The following is a 26,996-nucleotide window of genomic DNA, read 5'->3' on the forward strand; positions in this document are numbered from 1 at the left end:
GGAACTGAGTAACTGTTAAGTCTTTAACAGTACAATTTTCACAAAATGCACACAAATTCTGCGCACAGCTGTTCCTGAAGGAAACAGAACAAATATAAACTTAAGAGTAACTTCAGTGAGGATTATCACTCTGCATCTTAAGAGTAAGTGATGCATATGGTGAACCAACACCTCACACTTTTTCCTGAAATTTTGTAATTTACCTACACTATACCACACTCTTACTTCTTACCTGGAAATACAGATTTCTCTGACCTGCTGAGGTGTTAAAGCAAAGATAAAAAACTTCTCCTGGAACCTCTGAATACTGCTCTGTACTAGAAGAAGAAAACAAGACACAAAAGAGGTTGAACCATGGTGATCAAAGCCATTGATTAAAACAGGATCTGCAGTCTACGCCTGGAACGAGGCATAAATCACTGAATATACACAAATGGTGGTTGTAACTGTTAACAAAAAAAAAGCGATGGAACAAATCTTTCATTAAACTGCATTCAGATGGTTTAATATTGTATTACACTTCAGTACTAAAGCAGCTTGGCAAACTGTGTTATAATCTTTTCTCCCAAAGGAGGAAAGTTCAAACAAATACACAACAAAATATTTATTTGGATACCTGACAAAAGGAATACCACAGAGATGCCAACAACTACGGTAAGGTACTACAGGAAGAACATGTGCACCAGAAGTTATTAATGTACAGCTGGAAACAAACAGCTACACATAAATAACTAAATAAATCTTTGGGGGAGGAAGGGAGGGAGCACAAACCCTCAAGCCAGAGAAGCCAGCTAGACTCTGTATCTGGAGTTACCCTTTAGTGGCATCTGACAAAAAAATAAATAAATACAATCAGAATCCATCACATCAGAATCCAACTTATCTGTAAGTGATGGGAATTGGCAATATTTTAGTGAAGTCCACAGTATGCAGATGTCACTTTCTATAAAATTTAAGAGAAGTTAAAAATTTTGACCTGAAGTAAAGGTAGATTAGACATGTGCAATTTAAAATAAGCAGCAGGGAGGACAAATGCAAAAATAGCAGAACTAAACCAGATAAATTTGGGAAAGTTGGACTGTTTTGTGCACAGTGACATTCAGGGGAGATTGTTTCTATATGCAGAAAAAAACCACACGGAAAGGAGGCAAACATGAAATGGAACCCAGAAGGAGGAAACACACACCGAGCTCCTCAAGCAATTCAAAATAGCTACAGTGCGCATGTTCACACACACACGCTACAGAGCACATCTGATACCAAAAATAATACTTGAGCACACGTAAAAAGGACAGTGGAAGTATTTTGTTCTTTAATTCAGTGTGGGTCAGAACTAAACCCCACACTTCTATCTGTGCTCTTGTATCAGCGCAAAGGAATACCACACTCATCACTTCTCAAGCACGAAGCAGTGAGGTGGACTATACTCCTAGCTCTGACTTAGGGGTTATTTAAATGCACAAAAAATGTGAGTGTCACTATGGGTAAAGAGAAGTGACAACGGGCTTTGAAACTACTGTTTGTTGGTGAAGTTTTCTGCTTTAGGTACTGGGGAATGGCAGATGATTGGTACATCCCTCACTGAGGTATGAGTCACAGTCTAAAAGACTTTATGATCAGTTAAGAAACTAAATTGTTTAAGAGGATGCAGACTATTCTATAAACATATTATTAAATAGTTAGGCAACATTTTTTGCCATGTAAGGTAAGCCAGACTGAATTTCAAGACAGAAGGTGGTAGTTCCAAATAATTAAACATATTCAAGACTGAGGCACTTCGGGAAGATAAACGTGATTTCAGGTTATTTGGAAGACACTGTTAGCTCCATATTATAACATACAGCATTGCAACAATTTGCAGACTGAGAAACTTCACTGCTCTGAGCACAACACTGAACACTGTAGCACAAACTATCTATTTCAGTGCCAGATCCCAGAGCCTGCAGAATTGCTGGGAGTGAGATAATGGTAGAGTAGCAAACCAATGAATTCGATCTCATTAATTTCTGACCCTGAAATCCTTTTTCTACTACTCCTGACAACTGTTCCTCATCTGCACTGGGCAGAAACTTCAAGTCCAAATCTTTCAACTAAAACGTAGAGCTTCAGACTAGGTATTAGGAAACATTTTGTTACCAAGAGGGTGGTCAAACACCACAATATGACTCTAGGAAAAACATTCAATGCTGTGACCGTTTAAGCCTGTTTAAGAGGAACTGGAGAAAAACTTATTTTCTCTATCTTTTGGTCAGGCAGTTGGATGATCATTGTAGGTACCATCCAGCTGAACTACTCTGCTCTTCTTATTAATATTCAAAAGACAGAAGTCTTAAATCATATTACTTTTATAATAGAAAACCCTTATTTTCTGAAGTGTGGTTTTGCACTTTTGGGGAAAACGGTAAAGAAAAAGAAAAGATAAGGATGTAAAAGGAAAGGAGTTTCCACTTCTCCCAGCTGCAAAAAGCCACTGAAGTTTGGGCTCAGTATTGTCAGAAGCAAAGCTTATTTAATGAATTAAGCAAGCTGCAGAGGTATTAAACACTTACCTAGACTTGTGGGTTTAATGAGCACATCGAGCACATCGTAAAAAGGTAAGCTTTTCAGCTGAACATCAGGATGAACAGGAGGAATCGGAGGGGATGGCTGCTGCATCTCAAAGTGAGGCTTAGTGTCTTGGAGGAGCACGGAGCTGACAGGCGAGGATGAAGACTGAGGTGTGACTGAAGTCGAAGGGAGTGGGTGAATGCCCGCGACAGCCAAGTCAGGCTCGACTGAGGAGGAACTGCTGTCCAAGTTGAACGCCGCGGGTTTTATAGCCGATAAATCCGACAGCCCCTCAATCGTCCTTGGATACCGACGCCTATAGAGTTCCCGGATTTTGATCTGAACTGCTGGGCTGCAGCCACTCTTCAGTAAGTGCAGTGCCCTCATCAGGAGGTCATGTTTGCGCCCGCTTTTGTTACGTCCAGCAAATCCTAGCAGCACTTGCAGTTCAGAAACACGAAAACTTGATACCATATTCTAGAAAGGAAGGAGAGAAAAGCACAGGTGAGCCAACAGCACCCCAAGGAGGCCTTTTCAAGGAGCATGGCGCGGCATCTTTCATCATCTAATCTGACAACTTGTTACTCGGTTATGGGTACTGCCCACACCTTCACAGAACACAAAAGTACAGTTAGTTTAAAATGAAGAAACAAAGCGTCCAGGATGCAGGTCGAGTTCGCCCAAAGATTTCTTTCCATACTCAAACAATAGTAACAACAAAATCTGAAATTCACAGCACAAGCACAATCTGTACCACAAAGAATCTGTCTCACTTTGTGGAACAAAATACCAAACCTAAAAAATAAAGTTAATCAATATTATCACCTATCTTCCAACACATTTTAAGCACTTCCTTATTTTACTTTTTAATTTCTGAATAGTTTATTGTGAAACTCCCTTTATTTTGGACACATGCATTAAGAGAGATATGCATATCAAGTGTCATTGAAAGATATGCACAGCAAGGCCAACAGTTCTTTTAAAAATACATTATCTATTGTATAGAGCATGATATACAAACAACATAATTGGTTCTTCAACTGACACAATGAACTCCCTTTTTCAGATCACATTCTGGTATCAAGATTATCTTCAAAACAAACAATACTATTTACTTGCTTATCAGGGTTAGTTTTGGAAGACTGAGGATTGAACTGTGAAGTTAAAAAATCTGGAATCCTTCTGTCTGTGAAAACATAAACTAAAAAATAAAAAAGCCCACTACATAAAAGGAAACGATCTTGTGTCCTGCTACTACTAACAATTAACTTTGCACAGATCCATCATCTCACACTTTTTTGAGCAATATATACCTCAATTTCAGAGGTACAAAGTTGTCCAGAATACTTCTAACCAACTCGATTCCTTTTTCTGGGGGACTCTTTCACCATAGCAAGGAGGTAAAGTTTTTAAAGGTGAAAGAGCACCTGCCTTCAATCTGTGCTGCACCATGACAACTCCAGATTCAAGGACTGGAGATGAAGGTGCTAAAAGAAGGTAGGAAATGGCAGTCATCTGGGATCATATTTATTTTTAAAATCAGTTCAGAAGTGCATCTGGACTTATATTAAAGCTTTGGGCATTGATTTCAGATGGGACACAACTGAAAACGCAATGTTTTGACTTAATCTTCCAAGTCCTTACTATACAGAGTTAACACCTGTGTTCTGGCACAGGCTCGATCTCAGCTGAAGTTTTAACACAGCTTTTGCCCAAACATTGAGTCAGTCACCAAAAAAGTCAAATCTTCCCTGTGTCCCTGGCTTGCTCCTTATTCTCTCTTTAATATTGTGAAAATTGTTTTGGCAGTGAGACCAGCAAACTGTGTCAGATGAAAATGGAACTTTAAATCACAGAATGATTTAGGCTGGAAAAGACCTCCAAGAATATAAAGTCCAACCATTGCTCCAGCATTGACAAGGCCACCACTGACTCATGTCCCCAAATGCCACATCCACACAGCTTTTAAATCCCTCCAAGAATGGGGACTCCACTACTGCCATGGGCAACCTGTGCAGGGGTGGACAACACCCCAGGTCAAGAAATTTTTCCCAGTATCAAATCTAGACCTCCCTTGGAACAACTTGAGGCCATTTCATCTTGTCCCATCCCTTTGTTACCTGAGAGCAGAGCCCAACCCTACCTAGCCCCCTCAGCCTCTCCTGGGGCTCCAGCCCCTCGGTGTCTCTCTTGTCCTGAGGGGCCCAGAGCTGTCCCCAGCACTGGAGGTGTCGCAGCAGTGACAGCACAGGGGACAGCACTGCCCTGGGGCTGTGTCACACCCCAGCTGGCACACCATGGGCACCTTGTCCACCTGGCACACGCTGTCTGGAGTCCAAGTCAATGGCTATTTCTTGTGCCACTGAAACACAGCTAGAGTAAGTAGCCAGGACCTGCCTTCTCAAGAGCCACACTATTTATGCAAATCAAAATGACATCCTAAAACACTATGGCAGAATCTTCATCTGGCACACCCTTTCCTCATCATTGGTGAGACAAGGTTATTGCATTTCAGCCCCTTATTTTCAACATTTCCAGACATTTGTACCCAGTGACTCTTATATCAAGAAGCTGTTGCAATCAGAGCTAACACAGCAGCCTTCACCCAGGTATTCCCCAACACCCTGTCTATAAACACACCATGGACACAGCAGCCAGCAAAAAGTCATATGAGGCACTGAGTGGCTCACCCAAACTTCTGAAGGGGCCAACAGCAGATGTCACCTTAACTTCATCCCAGCAACTTCCCTCAACAACAAAACAATACGAAATAGAGTGTTAGTCTCCACCTGGCATTCCCCTTCTACTTTTCCTTGCTCTCAGTCAGAGTGACAAAAATAAAGTGTTCCAACATTCATAAAAAAATGGTTTGCTGTAACAGCTTTATAGTTAGGACATAAAAGAGAAACTGTGTTAAAAGATAATACCAGTATGCATGAATTTACAAAAAACTTCACATTGCATGCTTCTGCATAAGTTTGATAGCAACGCCAGCTCCTTTATTTCAGATGCAGGCAGTAAGCATGATGCTGGATTCCACAATCACAATGTAAATGAGCAAAATAATCCTTTACACTGAGATTATGGAAACAGCATGTATTGCAAAATACTGTCTATTACCCTGCCTGCTGCCTTCTGTGCATTCCTGCAAGTTAATCAAGGTGAAATGTGCAGTCAGTCACGCCTCAACACAGCTAACATTTCATACAAAAAAAATTCACAAACTAGCACTTTGTTACAAGATGGATTTAATTTTACTAGAAGACATAGCCTGGATTCAATACTATAGTCAAAGCTTTAAATTAACACCCACATTAAAAATGCTTGCAAGTACAAAAAATATACATAGTTTTGTCCATCAATGTAAAAATTTTACATAGGCTTTACAAAGAAGACTTGCAAAAAGTGAGGTTTACAGGAGTATCTAAACAGTAGCTTTTCCCTCTAAAGCTGGTTCTACTTTCCCTTTAAGGCCACAAGAAATATGCATATGAAAATACACCTGCCAGTGCCTAAAGGAGCTCCTTTATGCAGAGCTGCAGAGGGACTGAGGACAAAGCATGGAGGGACAGCACACAGGGAATGGCTTCCAGTGCCAGAGGGCAGGGATGGATGGGATACTGGGAAGGAATTCCTGACTGTGCGGGTGGGAGACTCTGGCACAGAGTGCCCAGAGCAGCTGTGGCTGCCCCTGGATCCCTGGGAGTGTCCAAGGCCAGGATGGACAGGGCTTGGAAAAACCTGGGACAGTGGAAGGTCTCTGCTCATGGGGATGAAGCTTTAAGGTCCCATCCAAATCAAATCTATGATTCTGTACTTGTCTTCCTACTCCGTTTACAGATATAGAGTGGACATTCATTATCATCAAACTTTTATGGGGATGTATGTCTGAGGACATTTATAATCATAGTGCAAGGCAGACACAGCTTCCCACAAACCCTTATCAAGTTATTTTCTTTTGGTTTTCCAGCATATTGCAGAAGACTGCAGCCTCGTTATTAATATGCTTTTCACATCACTCAATTAAGATTAGACATTCAAGTTGTGTCATGTAGATGCCATTTTCTCTTAAGATAAATTCTTTACAGCTGCACAGCCCAATAAAAAAAAGCTTTTTAAACACAAAACCAAAGCCATTTTAGTTTTAACGTTACTCCATGAACACAAAGTAGTCTGACAGAACTTTAAGGAAGGAAATCACACTGGATAATTCAAGCACTTTTATATTCCAGAAATAATTTTCCCCCTAAAATTCATACTTGAAGGTTGTAAGAAGTTTCATAGGTTTTTTGTTTCTTACAGTTAAACTTTAGCAACCATGATTCATCAGCAGCAACACTGTTCTAAAGCATTAAGCTGTAGGTGTATCTGGAATGGCAATAATTTCACAGGGAGGATGATGTTAAGGAGCCCAGGAAATGCTGACATGTCACTGAAATTAAGGGACAGGCATGTTTCAAAGCAAAGTAAGGGATCAAACATCTCTTCAAACAAGACCTGTGTAATTCTCCACACTGCCCTGCAATATTAACAGTCACTCTCTATCTCCCTCTCTCTCTCTACATATATATATGTATATATGTGTATCTCAGTGCAAGGTACCTGAAAATGCCTGTTTAGTTCTTGATATGCGTCTACAATGAACAGGAACAACTGTGGCTTTCAGGCCAAGTACAGCTCGAGTGGACACTTGTACTGCAGAAGCAATCCAGCCTACTCAGATGTACTGGTCAGCTTGCTCCTAAGAGCTCTGCTTCAGCCCCACTGGCTTCCAGATAATCTCCAAAGTGTCTGAATGCTCTGTACAGAAGGGACACACCAAGGACAGGTTCCACAAATCCTCACTCCTGACTATAAGCCCTTTCATGGACATTCAGCAAAGCAGTACATTTGTGACATCTTGTGCAGCAGATTTGAGTTCGTGCTGACCTACAGCAAGCTGGAAATGGGTAATGATGGTAAGGAAAAATAACAGCCTGTGTCCCGGGATGGTTGAGGACCTCTCTGCTGAGTGAAAATGTTTTCCCAAACTGATATAACCATAGATAAAGAAATGCAAGTCTCCGAGAAAAATGATTATTAAAATCTGTGTCAGTAGCACAGGACAGCAAAAACAGCTCTAAAGAAAACCACAGTAAATGCAAATCATAGACACCAGATCCTCAGTATTATGCAGATTTTCCTCTGCAGACTCTAGCCTGGCTTCTAAATTAGAAATTAGCTCCAAAGTTGCATGTACTTAATAACAGCAAAAATCCTAAGTTAAACAAACACAAATATTTAACACATTCATAACAAAGCTTGACCTTTTCATTGCAGCCACTTTTTTAGAGTACCCTAAACCACATTATCTCCTTCCTCTCCCCATCACTGTATCTCAGCACAACCACTCAAATGTTAAAGATTTTACATACAACAAACTTTTAAGGTGTCTCGATAAACCTCAATGATTCAAAATAGCAACTGTGAACCTGTGGAGAACACAAGAATTTTGAGCAGATAAAAGGTAATGGTACATTATCATAGGTTATTAGGAGTATTTTATCAGTATTCATGTTATTTAATACACTCAATTTAACTGCAGCCTAAGGATCATCACAGCACCAACAGCAACTTCTCAGTATCTATTCTGTCCATCATCTTAACTTTAACTCACATCATCATGTGGAATTTGATTTTTACATCAAAAACATAAACTGGTCAGTATATGCAAAAACCCGATATTAACACAGATAAAATAAAACAGTGTTTGGCAATGAGCTTGGACAGAACACATGAAAACAGCTCTCAGCATTTTCTTGTTAGCAATTTAGCACTACGCACTGCTTCACCTGATAAGTGTGAGATGTACACTGTTCTTCCAGACTGGAAAAATAAAGCAAGAGAAGTGGAAAGACACCAAGCCTGGTATGAATAAGATAGCCAATATATAAAAGAAGGAGACTTCAACTTCTATATTTTAATATGGTGTCCAAACAACATTCATTTTCCCATTTGAATCGTATGACCTCAGTACTGGATGTGCAAGAGCAGAAAGTAGAAGTGGGACCTACTTCCAGCATTTAAAACCATGATTTTCCAGTAAATTTTGTGCAATCTCTCCTGTCAGAATGAATATATTAGCACCCTTCCATCTCTTCTCAACCAAATGAGTTCTTTTCCACAATAGCTATGAAACTGATCACAAGTGTCACAGACTAGTTTTGGCACAGAACCATTTGTCTATAAAGAGCCTTCTCTTTTGCCCCATAAAGATGGCACTAATAAATTACTTCAAAACATGATTAAACAAGAACTATGAGACTGATGCTGTCACCTAAACTAGAGATCGGTTTCAAAGACTGCATGCATTTCACATTATTTGTTTCCATTTTAGAGTCAGGACGCCAGAAGAAATACAGAGGGCCCAAGAATACTAAACAACAATACGTAATTGATCCTCTCAGCTGCAGTATTTTGTTGAGATTCAACAAGCTTCAAGCCAAATCTTGGTGAGTTCAGAATCTGTTGGGAGCTGGAATCACTTTCTCACAGATGGCTCTCAGAAGGAGCTGTAGTTCCCCACTCCTGGGCCAATTCTGTTCAAAAATGTGTCTACTCGTCATCTCTGGCCTCCACACCAGACTGATGATTCTGTTCCACATCCGCCTGTGCCTGACTAATTCCTTCAACATTTACCGGCCTGCTCTGGAGGGGGGATTATGGATAAAGGTATGAGCCAGGTTTGAAAACACATCTGTGAACAGCAGTTCTGGAAATGGTATCTCAAAACTAACTATAACTCACAAATAGACACAACAGAGTTGTGCTCTCCACATCTTTTCAGCCACTCCCTAATACTCCAGAAACCAGTAATCTACAGAAATCAAGAAACACTACTTGTTAATAAAAGCTTAATCACATGGTCTGGAAGGGCAAGCCTTCGACCAGACATTTTCACCAATATCTTGAAAAGCAGCAAATGTGGTTACAGCTACATCCAAACCCTTTAACAAAACTGAATATTTCCAGAAGGCCTGAGGTAACAGCAGGTTTCTTAAAGTCTGGTTTATTTCACTACAGCCTCACCTTTATAAGTGCTGGGTCCCAGCTCCACAGCACTTTTACTGTGAAGATCCAGAGGATGCCAGTGATAGTCCTAACAAATATTAAAATGCTCCTTTGCTCTGAAAAGAATTTTTTAAAAAAGCTGCTCCTGCTTGCTTCCCTCAAGAAACATGGTTTAAGAGAGAACTCTGACCTCCTGCCTTTAGTCAGTCCTTAAGAAATTACTAAAATAAACTCCACTCTCAAAATGGCCCAAGTGGCCTTTTATAAAGCAGGTAGAGATGACACACTACAGGAAACTGCAATCAAGAGAGCAGCAAACAATACTGCCACAAAAACATTCACTAGGTTAATCCATAAAGCAGCCATTTCAGATCACACCTAAAGGTCAATTCACAAAATCTACTGGGGGTGGGGGAATCTCTCTCATTTGCGGTCAGAGCAGGAAAATTTAGTTGTCTGCAAAAAAAAATTAAGCCTCAAAACCAAGTGCCTGGTATTCAAGCAAGCACATTCAAATGCATTCTCAAATGCAAAAAGAAAAAAAAAGGAAAAATTCAGCCATGGCCTTGCAGACATGAGACAGACAATTACATTCTCTTCTGAAAATTACCTAGAGCTTTCCCATAACAGGCCACAAATTATTATCAGATGGATACTGAACACTTAGAGAAACTCCAGGCTAACAGATTCATCTCACAGGCACTCCAGTTTACAAGTAAGATGAATGAGAATACCAAAAGATATGTCTTCAGACTTTCTTTTTTAAACTAGTAGCACCTTTTGAGTGATGAAAGGGCAGCCCTACCGTTGGCCTAAAACACAGTTCCCTTTTCCCTTCGTACTTCCTGCATTACATCTATCTATGCACCTCAGTTTCTTGTCAATTTTAAAGGTATTCAGGAACCTAATGCCCGGAGGGAAACTATCAATATTTATGGATATCTAGATAAGCGCTTACAGTGCTTTGGGAGAGATAGATCACAACTCCACCCCAAGACTGGGGAGTAAGAGATAAAAGAAGAGTCACCACTGGCACAAAGTTTACACTGGGGCTTCAGCCAAACCCTTTGAGACACCTTGGAATGAGGGCTGAGAGTGGGTGAGGACACTAAGCAAGAAAACAGGTAAACACAAACACATTTAAAGGGGGGAAAAAACTCCCAACAACACAAGGCTTACTTACAAAAAAAATAAGCCAATAATTCCTAAACCTAAAACTGAGAGAGAGCACTGTTGTCCTCAAACAAAGAAACTCAGTTCTTCCCACTATATTTTTCTAAGTGAGCTCCTCAGCTGCACTACCAGTGTTAGTGCTGGAGGAAGCCCCAGCAAGGAAAATTCTCTGGCGATGGCAGCACATTTCCCACTGCGGGTCACACCATCATCAGCTCTTTCTTTCCGCTAAACCCCACCTCACAGTGGTTCCTATTTAACCGGTTTTCTTCCCTCCTGTAACAAAGTCCAGGTTGGGGGGGGGGGGGGGGGGTGTGTGAAGCGGCCTGCACGCGGAATTCCCACGAAGAATTCCACTTCTGCAGGTGTGGGTGCTGCTGAAGGACAATCTCCTCCTTCCACACAAAGATACGGGCGGATTGTTCAGGAAATAGGAGGAAAAAGCACCAACTATGGAGTCAGCTCTTTGTGTACACCTTAACAAAATGAAAGGACACGCACGCACGCACACACCCACTCCGGCAAATCTGCTACACAGAGTCCACCACCACAATATGAAAGATAATAAACCGAAAATAAAACAGGTCTGAAAGGCGGCACTGGGTTTCACGCTGGGCAGGCATAGCTTTCCCGGCTGGAAAGCGGTCCCTGGATTTCCAGAGATTCCACAACTATCAGCATTTTTAACAGCCCGGTGGCTATTCACCGCCCTCCCTTCAGCTGCACGGAGTGCGGGGCCCAGCAGGAGCCGTTCGAGCCCCGGGGCCGCTCGGCAGCACCGAGATGGCTTTTAAAATGTCGGGAGGAGCAGGAAGAACCTCCCCGGCGGCAGCAGCAGCACAGCCCGCGCGGCGGGAACGGGGACCCGGGCACTAACAGGGAGGGTCTCCCCGGGCAGACCGCGCCGACCCCGAGAAGTCGGGGCGGGCTCGCTCCCTCCCTCCCTCTCACCCCGGGGATGGCGCGGGCCCTACAGCACCGATATCTTGCCCCCCGCCGCCACCTCTCTCGCTCCTTCCTCCTCACCCGCAGCTCCTCGAAATCCGCCATTTTCTACCCGCCGCCGCCGGGCGCCGCCGCCACCATCATCGTGCACCCGGAGCGCGCTCCCGGCACGTGACGGGGAGGGCGGTCCGGCGGGAAGGGCGGCAGGGAGGGGAGCGGGGACCTGAGGGGAAACGGAGCTGGAGTGGTACGGACACACACTGGGAACCCTGAGGGGAAACGGGGCCAGAGTGGCCCGGACACACGGCGGGAACCCTGAGGGGAAACGGGGCCAGAGTGGTACAGACTGGGAACTGTGACCGAAAACCAGTCCAGCTGCGTACAGACACACACCAGTAGGTACCGGCCCAAATTACACGGTGCTCCTGCAGCAGCTCCGGGATGTGAATGTTATCAATGAGAGACAAAACTCTCGATATTCAGCAAAATTTTAGATTGCTTTATTTGATATAGAAAGAGCAAGCAGCGCGCTGGGGAACGTGAGGGGTCACCGCCCACTCCACGCTCCACCGAACCTTGGTTTGCAGCCTCTTCTTATACTGTGGGTTCTCGTTGTTCACAAATTCACAAAGCCTTTGGGTGATAATCAGTCACAGGTAGCCATCCGGTCCTTATAGATGATCACCAGAGAAGTTCTGGGAGTCTGGTTTTTGGGATAGGCAGTATTGATTAGACAAAGGCAGGAAGGGCTTTTTGGGAAGTCCGATTTCACAAGCTGGTAGCCGATACAACTTACTTGAAAAACATAACATAATATAATATAACAAGGTGATTTTAAACAGAATTATTTAATCATATAATTTCCTTTATCTAGTGTCCATGCTTCACTTCAGAGCTTAGTATTCTGGTTTATGCAAACCCCAATGCTTTTGTGATTAACACGAATCTTTTATCAATTGTCACATGAAGAATTCAAGTGGTCCTCGAAATGATCCCGGGGAGGATCACAGAATCAGAAAAATAAAGATGATCTCCGGAGATCATCCTGATCAAACCCCTGACATGGCTGACACAGAGAGCAGGTCACACAGAAGTTCCTCGTGGGTTTGGAATGTCTCCCAGAGGGAAACTCCCAGAGCTCCCTGGAAGCCCCTCTACCAGAGCTGTGCCACCTTCAACATAAAGTTCTTCATGCTGAAGTGAAACTTCCTGTATTTTAGTTGTGGCCATTGCTCCTCATTTGGTCGCTGGACACGACTGAAAAGAGTCCAGCACCATCGTCTGGATACCTGCCTTTGAGATATTTGGCTGCATTAATGAGATCCCCTCTCAGTCTCCTCTAGGCTAAACATGCCCAGGTCTTGCAATCTCTCTTGGAAAGAGATGCTCCAGACCCCTCATCATCCTTGAGCCCTCCACTGGACGTTCTACATTAGCTCTTTGTGTTTTCTGTACTGAGGAGCCCAGAACTGGACACACCTGCCATGCTTCCTCCCCTTCAGGATTAACACTCTGCTCTTTAACTGAACTGTTCTATTAAAAACCAAACAAGCAAAAATAAAAAAGAGAAAAACCAACCAAACCAGCAAATCACAGAATAAAATAAATAAAACACATTCCAGTTTGCAATTGAAGTGGATTAAATAGAAAGCTTGTGATTTTACAGCCCAGTTTATCCACTCAATCAAGACCACTCATAATTTGCGTTATAATGATGATGCAGCACGTTTTATTAATAAAAAATGAAGGGAAAATGTCACCAGCAATAAGCTTCAAAAACTGGATAATGGGTTTCCTGCTGCAAGGGAGATGTTGGGACATTTACAGAAAAATAAACATCGAGGTGCAGCGGAGAATATTGTTTTCAAAAGCAGCCAGAGATCATTACCGAGTCACAACAATTACCTCCTCACAATATTCAGTTTCATCGGCAACTTGGCTGTAAAACCAAACAACCGATTTATTGCAATAAAAAATAGGAAAGACTCAGCCAACAAACAGGCAAGCAGCCAACACAACCCAAACAAGAAGATAAAGAGACACTGGAAAAGAAGAGAGGCCTGAAATGCAAAACATATTTGCTCATGTTAATCAAAAGGCAGCTAGCTTTGCAGGATCGGCACATCCTGAGCAGCAACAACAACAGTAACTTGTGGGCCAAGGGACAGGCAACATCGGCCAGAGGCTCTGCGAGGAGGGATGCTGGCAGGCGATTTTGGGAACAAATAGCTGAGCTTTTCTAGAGGATATTGATCCCTGCCATACACACTAGCTATGGACACTTAATGCTGCTACAAGACCTGGACACCAAGGAGCTCAGTAATTAACATAATTACTTGTAATTTTGCAACAGCTTTCTCAGACAGGCTTTCCTTTTTATTTACTATTTACTCCAAGATAAACCCTTAAATGTGCCAAAGCTTTCAACTACAGGTACAGACACCTAGTCCTCTGTACTAACGCTTTTGTGCTTGGTCTTATGACACCCCTCACCCTGAAGATTTAAACATTAAGGACTTCATTAACTTCAAACCCCTTCTCTTAGTCAAAATCGGGAATCGACAGGCTAATAAAACATGCCATCTGCCACACCACTGCGTGAGTTCAACTCCTAAGTGCATAAAATGCTTATTTTTCCCTACAATTCAATACCAGACTAAAGGGGCAAGCTGCAGGTTAGACTCCCTTAGATCATTAAAGCATGACCAGACCAAAGCCTTCTTTTGTTCTTTTAACAAACTCTCAAGTGTTCCTTCCTTCAAACACACCGAGAAGGACATCAGTGTTCAAGCTCAGATCAGAGCCAGGCTGTTCTCTTCTAGTGTATGCTCACCTCTCACTTCATAACCATATCTTTCAACCTTTCCATTAGTTTTATCCCCTATATCTGAGGGGATAAGAGCAAACACTATTTTTATACACCTCACATGCATAAAATAACAAGAGTTTACAGAGTAGCTTTCCCTAATATTTTACTGAAGTGTTCCTTCATCATATGTTATTAAAAAAAAAAAAAAATTTTTGATCCTCCTCAATTTTTTTTAAGGCACAGACCATTTTCTCTGCTATTCCATTATCTGCACACAAAAATTTCTTTCAAATCTCCCTCTTCTGTTTTTCCAGTAACTAGAATTAATCTTCCTTTTTGCTCTTCAAGATAGTTCTTCAAAATCCTGCTGTTTTATCACAACTTCTTACATACACATCAACTCCAGGTTTACACTCCACAGCTACCAAGTCATCTTTACTAAATTTCAACACTTCCAATATTTCTCTTTCTACCAAGCTTTTACAAAACCTACCTCAAATGTCAGAGTTTCTTCTGGGACTGGAAACTTCTTCTTTCTGAGGCTCCATCTCCGGTACCCCTTTCTTCCTCTCCTCTTTCTTCTTCCTAAATCTCCTGAACCATTTCCTAGGCTCTTCCCTTGAGTATTTTCCCATTTTTCAGTATTGGTCTTAAAACTCGGCTCAGCACCAGCCATTAGAGGAGACCTTCCCCAAGGCAGCCAGTGGATACTCCTGTCTCCCAGAAAATCACTCAGTTAGTCCCTGGGGCTTTTGTCTTCCCCAGCAAGCTCTAATTAGGGTAAGGAATGAGCCTATAGGTGCTAAGTAACCTGCCTGCTAAATTGAGGCTTGTTAGAAGAAAAAAAAACCCAACATCTGGTTTCAGCCTTTTCTAGTGCTATGCACAGTATGTCCATACAAGCACTGCTTGTTCCCACTGAGTTAACTACGGAAAGCATCTGAACATCCAAATAAACCCTCCCAACCTTGCACAAACGCTGCAGTTTAAAAACAAACAAACAAAAAAACCCCAAAACAACAAAAAAACCACCCCCACTCTGCAGCTGCTCACAGGATTGCAACAATTGCTCTTATCAGCATTATACCTCATCAAACCCCTCCTGTGATGCTTAACCAGCTGCTAATAGACTACAGAGTGCGAAGTGCTGGCAGGGATGGGGCTAGGGTTACTGAATGGAAAGTAGATTTGTTTTGTGTGTGCTATGTTTAAAGGAAAGAATTTTATGAGGTCTGCCTCAAGCTTCCCCATCATCTCTCGTATCCCACAGTCATGTACTTTTTAAAGGTAACATTATAAGTGAATGGCAAAAGTATTTAAGTGATGGTCAGTGCCTACAGCCCTCTTGTATGAAGCTGTCATCTAGAGCTGTCAAAGCACAGAGGCTGGAAGACACCCTTAATCATGCTGCTGACGAAAAAAAGTGGGCTCTGGCTATAAGAGAAAATATTCGAAGTTGGATACTCAGGCTGGATGAGGCTTGGAGTAACCTGGTTTAGTGGAAGGTGTCCCTGTCCGAAGCAGGGCATGGGAAATGGATGGTGTTTAACGTCCTTTCAGATCCAAACTATCCTGTGGGTTCTCCGATTCTGCTTATTGGAAAGAAATAATGTATGTGTCTGCATTGTATCTGCATTCACTATGCAGCTGTTTGACAAAACAGAGTTTGGATGGGACATAATCTTCTGTCAAGGTGTCTGGGTTTTGCCTTTTTTTTTTCTTTTATGTCTTCTCTCTATTCTTCACACATATATTTGCAGCTCTGTAGTTTATTGTATTAATGATTATCTTTCCCAGTACTTTTCCATTGTCTCTCTAAGCAGAAAGACAAAACAAATTCCAGAGTTCCAAGCCTCGGAGTGTACAAGGCCCCTATCCTATCTTGGCTCTTCCTGGGAACTAAGGCTGAGAACAATTCTTGGAGATATTTTCTCATGGACAAAGTACAGCTAGTGCTGAAGGGGGCTCCAGAGAAGGGGCTTGACCTGGGGGGGAACTGCATCACCATTTGGCCTCCTAATTGGTGCTTTTTATCAATTATCTAATTTCCTAAAACTTATAAAATGTACTCACACCTGGAGGGGGAGGGTGGCTTTTGTGGACATCTTTCCATAACTGCTCCTGAAGGCCTTCATTAATGAGCCTCTTTTATATTGCCTCCTTACTAAAATTATCTCACATTTCATTTCCAGGTTGGGAAAAAGGCAGTAAAGGCACATGATGAATATAGCTATATATCACTACATTGACCATAGATACATTAAAGTTTAGAAAAATCCAAGTTAGTAATTTAATGTATTAATTAATATATATTTTTTTCCTAATCAGTTTTGATAATTAAATATTAATTTTGCCTGCCCATCCTAACATATAATGGTGATACACCTATATTTTGGTAATAACACCACCAGCAAAATATTTAAATTCTGCTATAAAGTTGATTACTTCATTACTATCATTACTATTTTTACTAAGTTATATCTATTGACATAGGCCTAGATTTCACAGTCTTGAACACAGCCTTCCTGACTGTGGGTGAGCTTTTGCCTCTATGGACAGTTTTTGTGAAAATTACCCTCAATTTTTGTTCAAAGGATTTGAAGAGTCTCTTTATTCATCAGAACTATAAGAAACCACATATCAAGGTATCATGACCCCTTTAACAGTAACAGTGGAAAACTCTACAGTCAAGCACAGCCCTGAACCTAGGTTATTCTCCCAATAGTGATGAACTTGGGATGGCTTGAATTCTAACTTCAATTACAAGAATTTATCTTTCAGAGCCATAAAAAAAGAAGCTCACAAAAATGGAAAAACAAATGCATTACCCACTCTACTACCACATTAAGGCCACAAAATTAGGAACACGTTCTAGTAGAAGGGGACCTGAGTTAGTTAAACATTAATCTGATCCACTTTGAAAAAGCTCCATGTTTTATGCGACAAATGTAATAAAAAATATGTGTATTAAATTGCATCCTTGACAGGATGAATGCTATTACATTTGCAGCACAACTACCTGAGCTGTGAACACACACTGAAGCCTGTGATGGCATGTACCAGATTGGGAAAATTTTAGAAAAGGGCTGGGGAAACATTCCAGAGTGAGAACAGAGTGACATCAAAGGGACAAAGCCATAATGGGGTATTGACAGTTACACTGAGGAGTATTTTTGGAAGATCTGGATGTCTAGAAAAATCATGTTTTTGACGATGAGATGCTAAGCAAGTGAGGTATAGAATCCCAGAATGTTTTGGGTTGGAAGGGACCTTAAAACTCATCCAGTTCCATCCCCCTGCCATGGTCAGGTGCACCTTCCATTAGACCAGGTTGTGTCGCATGATGTGAGAATCTGGTCATTACCCTGTCCAAGAACTGAGTAGCTGCTGGATTTGGGAACAGGGATAATAAAAGCCCTTCCCCAAAGCTGTCAGGTGCTGTGCATATGTCCATCAATTCCCCTTCCACTGTGCAAGAAAACATAGGTTTCCTCACAAAAGAGGATTTTTAGTAGAGGTCTTAAGACTGAGCTTTAGGTTTCATCTTGCCCAGTCATAGGTTCTCCTCCAGCTGGACTGAAGCTGCACCACGTCCAACAGGCACAATTCAGCTCTCCAATAATTCCCACCCTGAACCTCAGGAGGCTGAAGCAAGAGAGAAGAGAGCGCTTCTCACACCTCTGTGTTCCCTCACAGTGGTGATCTCCATCTTAATGCCCAGTAGCGTATCCTTCATGTGAAACGCAAACTGCGCTCTGCTGCTTCTCAGGCACACCTCAGCTGTGTGGGTGAGCTCGGCATGTTTAACAGTGGAGCGAGCACTCGTTTGGATTGTTTTGGCTTGATTTGTCCTGCTTGGGGTGGGGTTTGGTTGGATTGGCATGGTTTGGCTTGCTTGGACTTGGTTTGGCTTGGACTGGCATATTAGGGGCTGGTTTGGCTTGTTTTGGGTTAGTTTGGGCCACTTTGGATTGTTTCGAGGCCGGCCCGCTCCATCCCCTCAGATCCAGCCCCCCACCCAACCGTCCCCACCGCGCAGCACCCAGGCGAGCCCGGCGCCCATTGGCCAGCTCCGCCTTCCGCCCGCGCTGCTCTACTTCTGATTGGGCAGGTTTTCAGTCAATCTTTCACCTTCCGGCGTTCCGATTGGCTGCGCTGGGGGGCCGGGGCGTGCCTGTGCCCCTCGGGGGTCGGCTGGGCTCGGGTCCGGGCGCTCGGTGCGTTATTCGCGGCGGCAATCCCGGTAACATTCCCGACGGCATCCCTTGCCGCCATGGAGCTCTCTTGCCAGGCGCTGAGAACGACCCACCAGGCGAGAGAAGCGGTGAGAACCGGCAAGGAGAGTGGCTCGCGTCGCGGTAGCGCGTCGCGGTTGCCATGTCAACGGGAGGCGGGGCGCTCTGCGCATGCGCGGGGGGTTGGTGTTGTCATGGCGGCGGGGACGGGCTTGGGCATGGTGGGTGGGGGCGGGCGTGGGTGCTCTACAGCCCCTCTCTAAATGGTTCTGGGGCAGTAGGCACGGCCAGAGGACAAAATCTGTATTCCTCCACTCGCTCTTGTTTGAAAAAGTCCCGGCTGTACTGCCCCATCCTTGGTAGTGTGCCAGGTCGGATTGGACGGGGCTTGGAGCAACTGGGGTGCTGCCAGGTGCTCCTGCCCATGCCAGGGCTTGGAAACTGGATGGTCTTAAGGTCACTTCCAACCCAAAGCATCCTGTCATTCAGTGATTCTATGGTTCTTGCTCTATAAAGCCCAGAAACAGCAAGATTTTGCTGAATTTCATAACCTGTTCTTTTGGTTCCATCTGCTGGTTAAATTACACCAGAGGGAGAGGAGCTGCAGGGATGCTGAAAGCCTTTCTCGTAAGGCTGTTGGGTGCTGTGCATGCATACACCAATCCTTCTTCCCACTTGAGATTGAAGAGGACAGGATTCTTCACAAAAAGGCGTTTTGGGAGGAGTCCTGAGACTGAGCTTTTGGTGTTAAATCAGCCTCTTGTAGAATCATAGAATGTTCTGGGCTAGAAGGTACCTACAAGGATCGTCATGTTCTTACTCCTGGCCTTGCAGAGCACAGCAGAGTCACACCATGTTCCTGAGAGCATTGTCAAAACACTCCTGTAGCTCTGGCAGCCTTGGACCACTCCCTAGAGAGCCTGTTGAGTGCCTGACCACCTTCGAGGGGAAGAACCTTTTCCTGATACCCAGCTTAAAACTCCCCTGACCCAGTTAGTTCCATGAAATTCCCTTGGGTCCTGTCAGTGGTCACCAGAGAGAAGAGATTGGTTCTTGTGCCTCAGTTTCCTCTCCTCGGGAAATGTTAATAGGATAGATATATTTACCTAGGAATGGGATCCTCTAGCACAGTCTCTTTCTGAGCCCTAAAGTGAATTCAGATCTCGAGAATGGAGCCTAAGGGTGTAGTATTGAAACAGCATCAACATGCAGGAGGAGAGGAGAAAAGGGGACCTGATTTTTAACCTCACCAGCGGGGATTTGCATGGCCTTTGTCCCAAGGCAAAGTATGGTGCTGGATACTAAATGCAGAAATATTTGTGGGACTGGGAACTGGAGCTCAAGAGCTCTTCCCTATCAGCTGTGCTACAGGATTTGGTTTGATGTGCTTTTGGTAAACTGGTTTCTCCACAGGCTTTTGGCAGGATGGATCTGAAGATAACAGTCTATATTTTGGGTATAGAGATGAGGGACTCATTTGTGTTTCGCAGAGGAGCAAAAGTTTAGAGCCTCTTTTTTTAATTAGTGACTTGAAGAACCACCTGAAGCTGCCAAGAGGATTTTTTGCTTCTTGTTCCTAGTCATAAGTTCTATGGTAAGCTTGCTGTATGTCTTTAATTATGAAAGCTTATTGTAATCCTTGAAAAACTTTGGCAACTCTATTGTTTGCAGCAGGCTTGTATAATTGGGAAGAGAGAAGAGGGCAAAGCGCCCTTTCTTTGTCCTAGGAAATTCTATTCAATGTTAGCCAAGTTATACATTGTTTAAAACTCACCAGTTCCATTCTCTCCTTGTGTTTCTCAAAAAGTACAGTCAGCAAGCCAGACAAGAGCTGAACATTCAGCCTTCTGAAAGCCTGTAAAGGGTGCAAATATCCAAAGGGCTGTGGGGAATGGAAAGCTGTGGGAATACAGGGTGGTGGAGGGAGTGAGGAAAACCAGGTGAGCCCATCAAGCCTCTCTGTCCTGGCACATGGTGCCAGCTTGATTTTGAGGAACTTCATACTTGTCAGCATCCTGGGATCCCAAAGACAAAGAAGGAAGGGGCTCTGTGTGTGTATTGGGATTAGTGCTTTCCCTGTGTGATTGTACAGCCACCTGGCTGCCTCTTGCCTGCATTCCTAATCAGAGATCTTTCTGAACACATCCCCTTTTGGATGTCCTTAGACTGCATACACTAAAGCAGAATAGTTCTTATTCCCAAGCTCCCCAGATGATGACTTACTCTTGTAGCTCTTTATTTTTCATCCCAACAAATGCAGAATATATGGGGTCAAATGATAATGAAACGTTACTGAGTTAAATTAATCTTTAAATAGGTCCATTAATTTCAGGAAATTGCTCAAGAGGCTTAGTTGATTTAGAATGTAAATGCATTTTAGTGAAAGGTGTGGAAATTACTAAACAAACAATTGCACCTAAAGATGCTCAACTGTTAGAGTTTAGTTTAAAATGAAGAAAAAAAAAGGAATGTGTGCCACTATTTTGTTAAGGCAAAAATAAAGAAAATAACACTATACGTGTTGAAGCTAATTAGTTAAGTGCTCAACTATTTAGTTTTTAAAGCAAGATCACATTTAAGTGCCTTAAGGTTTTATTAATTTCATGGACCCCAAAATCCCCTATAGTAATTGAAAATTTAATTACATATGTTTTTTTGTTCTTTTAAGAATGGAAGCTTATTAAGCTTTAAACATTTAAACATCTATTGAAATACCAGTGGCTATAAAAAACATGCAATTCTAAATACTAATTAAACAGGACGGCTAGATCACTCTAAAGCTAAACTGAATTTTAAGTAAATTTACACTAGTAAGTACTCCTGTTTTTTTCATGCTGTGTAAGATTTGCCATTTCCTCTCTAAGCACAGCAGAAGCCCTAGGCAGTGTTAGCATCTGCCTGGACTGTGGCAGGCAGGTTTTTTGGGAACATGAGTGCAGTGGGTCTGTCCCTAGAGGACAAACTGGAGCTCAGGACAGCAGACCAGGGTGGGCAGAGAGCTCTTTTAAGGAGATAGAAAAAGCTTCTGGTGGCACTCACACAGACAGAGGCTCATCTACCTCATGGAAAGAATGTGTGCTAAAATAATGGTGAAAGAATAATGTGCTAAAATAATGGCTAAAGTAATAGTGAAATGCAGGAAAGGGATTGGTGGGACTGGTTGGACAATGATCTATGTGCCACTGGTTCTCCAGATTCGAGACTTCGTAACAATTGCACGTTGAAAGATGTTTGATCTCTGTTTTATAGAACACTCACAGAACTGGGCTACCAGAGATACCTCGGTTTTGTTTTTCAGGTCCAACCTAGTACAAGCCATTGTCAGTCGATGAACTGATTAACAGCTCCGTTAATTTTCTTCAGACACGTCTGACTTCTCAAAATCAGCCATTGCTGTTTGCATTCTTCTTAACAAAGATTAAAGACAGAATTAACCTCTCAGTCTAAACTCTCATCTCATTTTTAGATGGAGCTGTTTTGCGATGTAAATGTTCATTTTTCCTTCTGTTTGGTCAGCACAACCAGAAAAATATCGCTGTGTCAAGGTTGAAGTAGGTGGCTCACATGTAGACACAATGTTACCTACCCTCAAAGCAAGTCTTTACTTAAATGATTTGAGATGCTTCCAATCACTGTATCACTATTTATACTAGAACTTAAAATGCTTTAAGGATAGCTGAAGTAGCAAAAGGGGACGAACAGCAGCAGATGACATGCCAGAACACAAATATTTTTCAAGGGAAGTTCCAAGCATGGATCATGAACCCTGTCAGTCCATCAGGCAGAGGCAATTCCTCTCTTGTCAGAATATCCATGTTTATTACATGAAACACTTGATGTGTTTGTCTTCTGTGGCAGCCACTCTGTTTGCATACTGTGTTTTAAATACTCAGAGGTAGCTGTAACCTTGCCCTTTGATATGTTAGCAAACACAACAGTTAATCTTCCTCAGCATAAATCTTCAGGAGCAGTTGCATTTCAAAGGGTATACAGGTGGGATTCTCAGCAAATGATGACTCCAGCTTCCTTCTTGCACCTCTAGATGTGTTTAGGAAGATTCAGGTCTTCCAGGAGAAATGGCAAAAGGGTGACAATTCAAAATCTGTTTTCCAAGCACCAGCATATCAAAGATTAAGAAGGAAAAGACCCTTTCAATCCGAGCATGTATCTTCTCTCCTTCCTCATGCCAATTCTCGCAAGTGATTCATTTCTTGTTGCAGCACCTCCCAGGAACAAGTCTACTTCATTCAAGAGTTACCTATCTGCAAAACATTTACACAGCACTCCTTTCTCCCCAAAATGGTTCAGAAAAATTGCCTCTGTACCACCACTGACACGGTATTGTAACTTCCTTTTGGAAACACTTTCTCAAGAAGGTATCAAGAGTAGTAAAGGTAGAAAGAGATTATGATTTTTCACTTTTCCCCAGCCAGTTTTAGCCTTCATTCTAGTAAACCAGAATGAATGTTCTATGAATCTTTTTTGCAATATGCGAAATGCCAATACACGTTGACTCTGCAGGAAACGTTAAAAACAAACCCCAGCTTTTCCTTAGTCGTGACACTAGATGGCCCCACGACTGAAGTAAACGTCCCAGGAAATACCTGCTGGACTGAGATACTTTTTCCCAGTTCTACCTAGTACTTTCTACAGGCTGGCAGATTTTATTTTAAAATTAAAAAGTAGCTCATGGTGCTATCTCAAATGTTGAAATTAGCAGTGGAATGCCATGTGATACCCGGTGCTGTGTACAGAGCAGAGGGACGTCTAACCAAGCAAAGGAATGGTGCACAAAGAGGTAAATTTGTTTTGCACGACCCAAAAATAACCTTTGATTTTTGGAATAAATGATTCTCTGCTATCAGCAGTTTGCTATGATTTCTTTCTCTTCCAAGAGACAGGAAAGAATAGAGTGATGGTCTTATATATGTATATTTCTTTTGCACATCTTCTGGGGTTTAAGTCTTGGTGAGTAGTAGTTCCTTGGCATCTCTGTGCACCAGGCACAGGCAGAGAGCAGCCCAAGTCCTTGGTGGGGCTCTGTCTGCAGTATGAAGAGGACAGAAATCTGTTTGTCACCAGGCAGCACACTTGGGATGGGCTTTTTCTTGGGGGTGGATGCAGGCGCTGCTCAGCTGGGATAGAAGGGAGGGAAGCTGGGGGTGGAAGCAGGAGCCTGTGTAGCTTTACTGTGCAGTGTGATCAGGGGTGTATGTGTGCTGTGCAAGGAGCAGCTGTTGCTTCTCTTTCCCCATCCATTAAGGGCCACTCCATGTTCACAAGAAATCACAGAATCACAGGAAAGACAGAATACCTCAAGCTGTGGGGCGACCCATGAGGATTATCAAGTCCAAGTCCCAATGCCTCCCAACCTGAAAGAGGAGGAAAGTCATTAATTTCCCTAAATGTGTGTTTGGCCATGCCTACTTTCCTTGTGGTCAGTGACAAGCCCTAGTGAGGCAGGCCAAAGGCAATGGGCTGATTTCTAGAGCTTTCATTGTAGCGACTTTTGTTCAAATCGTAGAAGTTTTCTGCAGACACTGAGCATACATGGCATGTTTCATCAGAGTAAAGGTTTATTCCATCATTTATTCCATCATCTTGCATGTTTCCATTTCCCCTTTTCCTCTACTTGATATTGCATCTGATACTGTCCCAGATGAAGCTTCACTGAATGAAGACAAGGATGTTTTATGCTGCCTTGTTTTTATTGCTGAACCATTTATGAATGACTTTGGGTTCTCCAGTCTGTGCCAAGACATCCATGGGAGTGACTCCATAGTGAAATTTCTTCGTGCTGAGCCCTGATTTTGGTCAGTCTTGTATTAAAATAGTGCAAGTTCTGTGTTATCCCAAACCGCTAATTCTTCCAGTGTCTGCGTTTCATTTGTTTATACATCAAGGCCTATGAAATGGGAGGTGTCAGCAAGTGTTGCAGCTGGTTTTTGTAGTAGAGTCATGCAGATCCCAGGCCTGTTCACCTGCTCCCCTTCTCCAGGCACTCAGAGAACAGGTTTCTGGTTGCAAGGGAAGGACAAAGCCTGGATGGAGCACAAGGTTTCCTTGCACAGTCCCTGAAGCATTGAGGTCTGCAAGAATCCTGCCCTGAAATTCTCTGAACATGTTGGGAGCCATAACCATAGTAAGGGAAGTAAGTTATTTGTTCAACCCTAAAGTAATTTTCACTTTTCTAGGAAAAGATTTCTACCCATCCCGTAGCCCTGATAATGTGTAAGAAAAATTAGATTGAAAACCACTTTCCTTGTGTTTATTAACAGTGAGTTGTTTTACAGATCTTACATGCTGTTGTGTTAATTTGTTTGTTTCCAGAGGCTACATTTAGATGCTGTTTACAGCAATAAAGAGAATATTACATTTGATCTAGAGTTCTGTCTTAATTCACAGGAGGAGATGCGAACAGAAGCTCGTCGGAAAAATCTCCTCATTCTAATTTTGCATTATTTAATCCAGGAAGGGTATGTTTTTTAGATAATAGTGCTCTACCCTTGTGGAGTTGTGTGTATCTGACCTGCTGTACTGCATCTTTCTGTCCTCTACTGCCTGAAGGGACAGTGTGGGCCTTTGGGTTGATGTGAGGAAGTGGTAAACTACTATGAGATATCCTTACAGTTTGCTTTGCTAAATTGTTTCTGAAATAATAAGTTTCTGAAACAAAAAATACTGATATAGTTTAAAAATACTTTAGCTTATTAAAATAGTTTAGAGTTTCTACTTCTATAAAAATAGGGTTCTACACAGGTTAAAGATACCATATGCTTACTAGTGCCATTGTTTGCTTCTTCTCTCAGAAATCAGAGTAAGATAATGACTCTCAGTTTTTTGATATTTGTTTTGTTTTTAAATTACCAGATATGTTGATGCTGCAAATGCTTTGGAACAAGAGACAAAATTAGGTTTACGAGGCTTTGAAGTTTGTGACAACATTGATCTTGAGACAATTTTGATGGAATATGAAAGCTACTATTTTATAAAGTTTCAAAAGTATCCTAAAATTACCAAAAAGGTCCTGGACACTGGTATGTGGCTCTGTTCCCAAAAGAAAGCTTTTGTTTCTAAAGTCTAAAATGTGCATTTTCCTGCTATGCTCACAGCCCTTGTCATACATGTCAGCATTTAATGTTCCAACCCTTGCAGTTACAGATCTGTCGTTCTAGCACCAGAAGGCATCAGAATTGAGAGATGAGACTTTGCGCCCTTCTGCTTTTCCTTCTTTCTTTATATAAAGGAACTAGAAGATGGCATTTTTCTGTCTTTTGAAAGCTGCCTTGGTATTGGAAAATGTCAGCTAAGCACAAAGCTTACAGCATTATGGATTAAAAACAAAGCTATGTTTATCCACTCTCTTCACATGGGAACAGAATAGTAAATGAACGGTACAGAATAAGGCAAATCAGAATATGAGCATACTATGACCTTGAGAGCCTGAATGGTTTTGTGCTTGATCACAAAATGTAACTTGGAGAAGCCATGAGAACAGCTGTATGAGAGTAAGTGATGAAGAGCTTGCAGGATATAAGTTTGGATTAGACATTAGGAAAAAGTTCTTCATGGAAAGGGTTGTCAAATCCTGGCACAAGCTGCTCAAGGAAGTGATGGAGCAACATCCCTGAAAGTGTTCAAAACACGTGGATGTGGCACTCATGGGTCAGTGGTTGCCACTGCAGGGGTGGGGGAATGATTGGATTGGATGGGTTTAGAGGTGTTTTCCAGCTTGAAGGGCTTACTGGTTATTTGCTTGAAAAAGGCATGTATATATAGAATCTATGGATTGGTGTTAATACAAAGAGGAAGAACAGGCCTGCAGGACAAAACAAAAAAGATTCGCTTTGAGTTGAGAATGAAAATGTATTGCAAAGCACTTTTTCACCTCATGGTCAAACTGAGCAGTAGTAAAGACTGAATCCAAGTAAAAAAGAATTCCCAAAAAGCCACCCTTGGACACTTAAAAGCTCTCATGATACATTTCTTGGTCAGTGAAGCTTCTTGGGCATGGAGTATTCTGCTATTACCTAAGCTCAGATTTGTGACCATGCTGGCAGGGAGGCTTCATCCTTTTGCCCTAAAGCATAGGCAACCTCTTCTACTGCACTGCACGTAGTTTGCACCATACTCTAAATTGTGCCCATGGCCAGACTTGGGTATCTAAATAAAATATTTGGGGTGATGCTCCTTCCTACTGAATTCTGTGCAGCACTCTTGGCTAGTCCTGCAGTAGC

At 42.4% G+C, this 26,996-nt stretch overlaps 2 protein-coding genes across 23 annotated transcripts in view; one reads left to right on the top strand and one right to left on the bottom strand.

Annotated features, from left to right (window-relative positions):
- The window catches only part of PIAS2 (protein inhibitor of activated STAT 2), a 34,969-nt gene extending 16,220 nt beyond the window's left edge, over window positions 1–18,749 (bottom strand). For 6 of the 15 annotated variants that reach the window (XR_015799388.1, XR_015799385.1, XR_015799389.1 and 3 more), the window contains exons 1-4: window positions 18,656–18,743; window positions 15,018–15,237; window positions 2,550–3,024; window positions 233–317 (exon numbers count right to left, since the gene is read on the bottom strand). Coding sequence is in view for 5 of the 15 variants with exons in the window: in XM_088156252.1 (XP_088012378.1) it covers window positions 233–317; window positions 2,550–3,024; window positions 15,018–15,200 (743 nt within the window). In the remaining 10 variants the exon portion in view is untranslated. Of the gene's footprint in view, window positions 1–232; window positions 318–2,549; window positions 3,025–11,796; window positions 11,895–15,017; window positions 15,238–18,655 lie in introns of those variants that run through there. The other 9 variants (XR_015799391.1, XR_015799390.1, XR_015799393.1 and 6 more) reach the window with 6 other exon arrangements.
- The window catches only part of KATNAL2 (katanin catalytic subunit A1 like 2), a 28,435-nt gene continuing 20,141 nt past the window's right edge, over window positions 18,703–26,996 (top strand). For 4 of the 8 annotated variants that reach the window (XM_088156259.1, XM_088156260.1, XM_088156261.1 and 1 more), the window contains exons 1-3: window positions 18,709–18,848; window positions 25,165–25,235; window positions 25,630–25,796. In XM_088156259.1, coding sequence (XP_088012385.1) covers window positions 18,798–18,848; window positions 25,165–25,235; window positions 25,630–25,796 — 289 coding nt within the window. In that variant the 5' untranslated portion in view covers window positions 18,709–18,797. Of the gene's footprint in view, window positions 18,849–20,284; window positions 20,354–25,164; window positions 25,236–25,629; window positions 25,797–26,996 lie in introns of all 8 variants that reach the window. The other 4 variants (XM_088156258.1, XM_014894870.2, XM_088156264.1 and 1 more) reach the window with 4 other exon arrangements.

Source organism: Sturnus vulgaris, chromosome Z, assembly GCF_052056855.1.
Source record: "Sturnus vulgaris isolate bStuVul1 chromosome Z, bStuVul1.hap1, whole genome shotgun sequence".
NCBI classification, from domain to species: Eukaryota; Metazoa; Chordata; class Aves; order Passeriformes; family Sturnidae; genus Sturnus; species Sturnus vulgaris.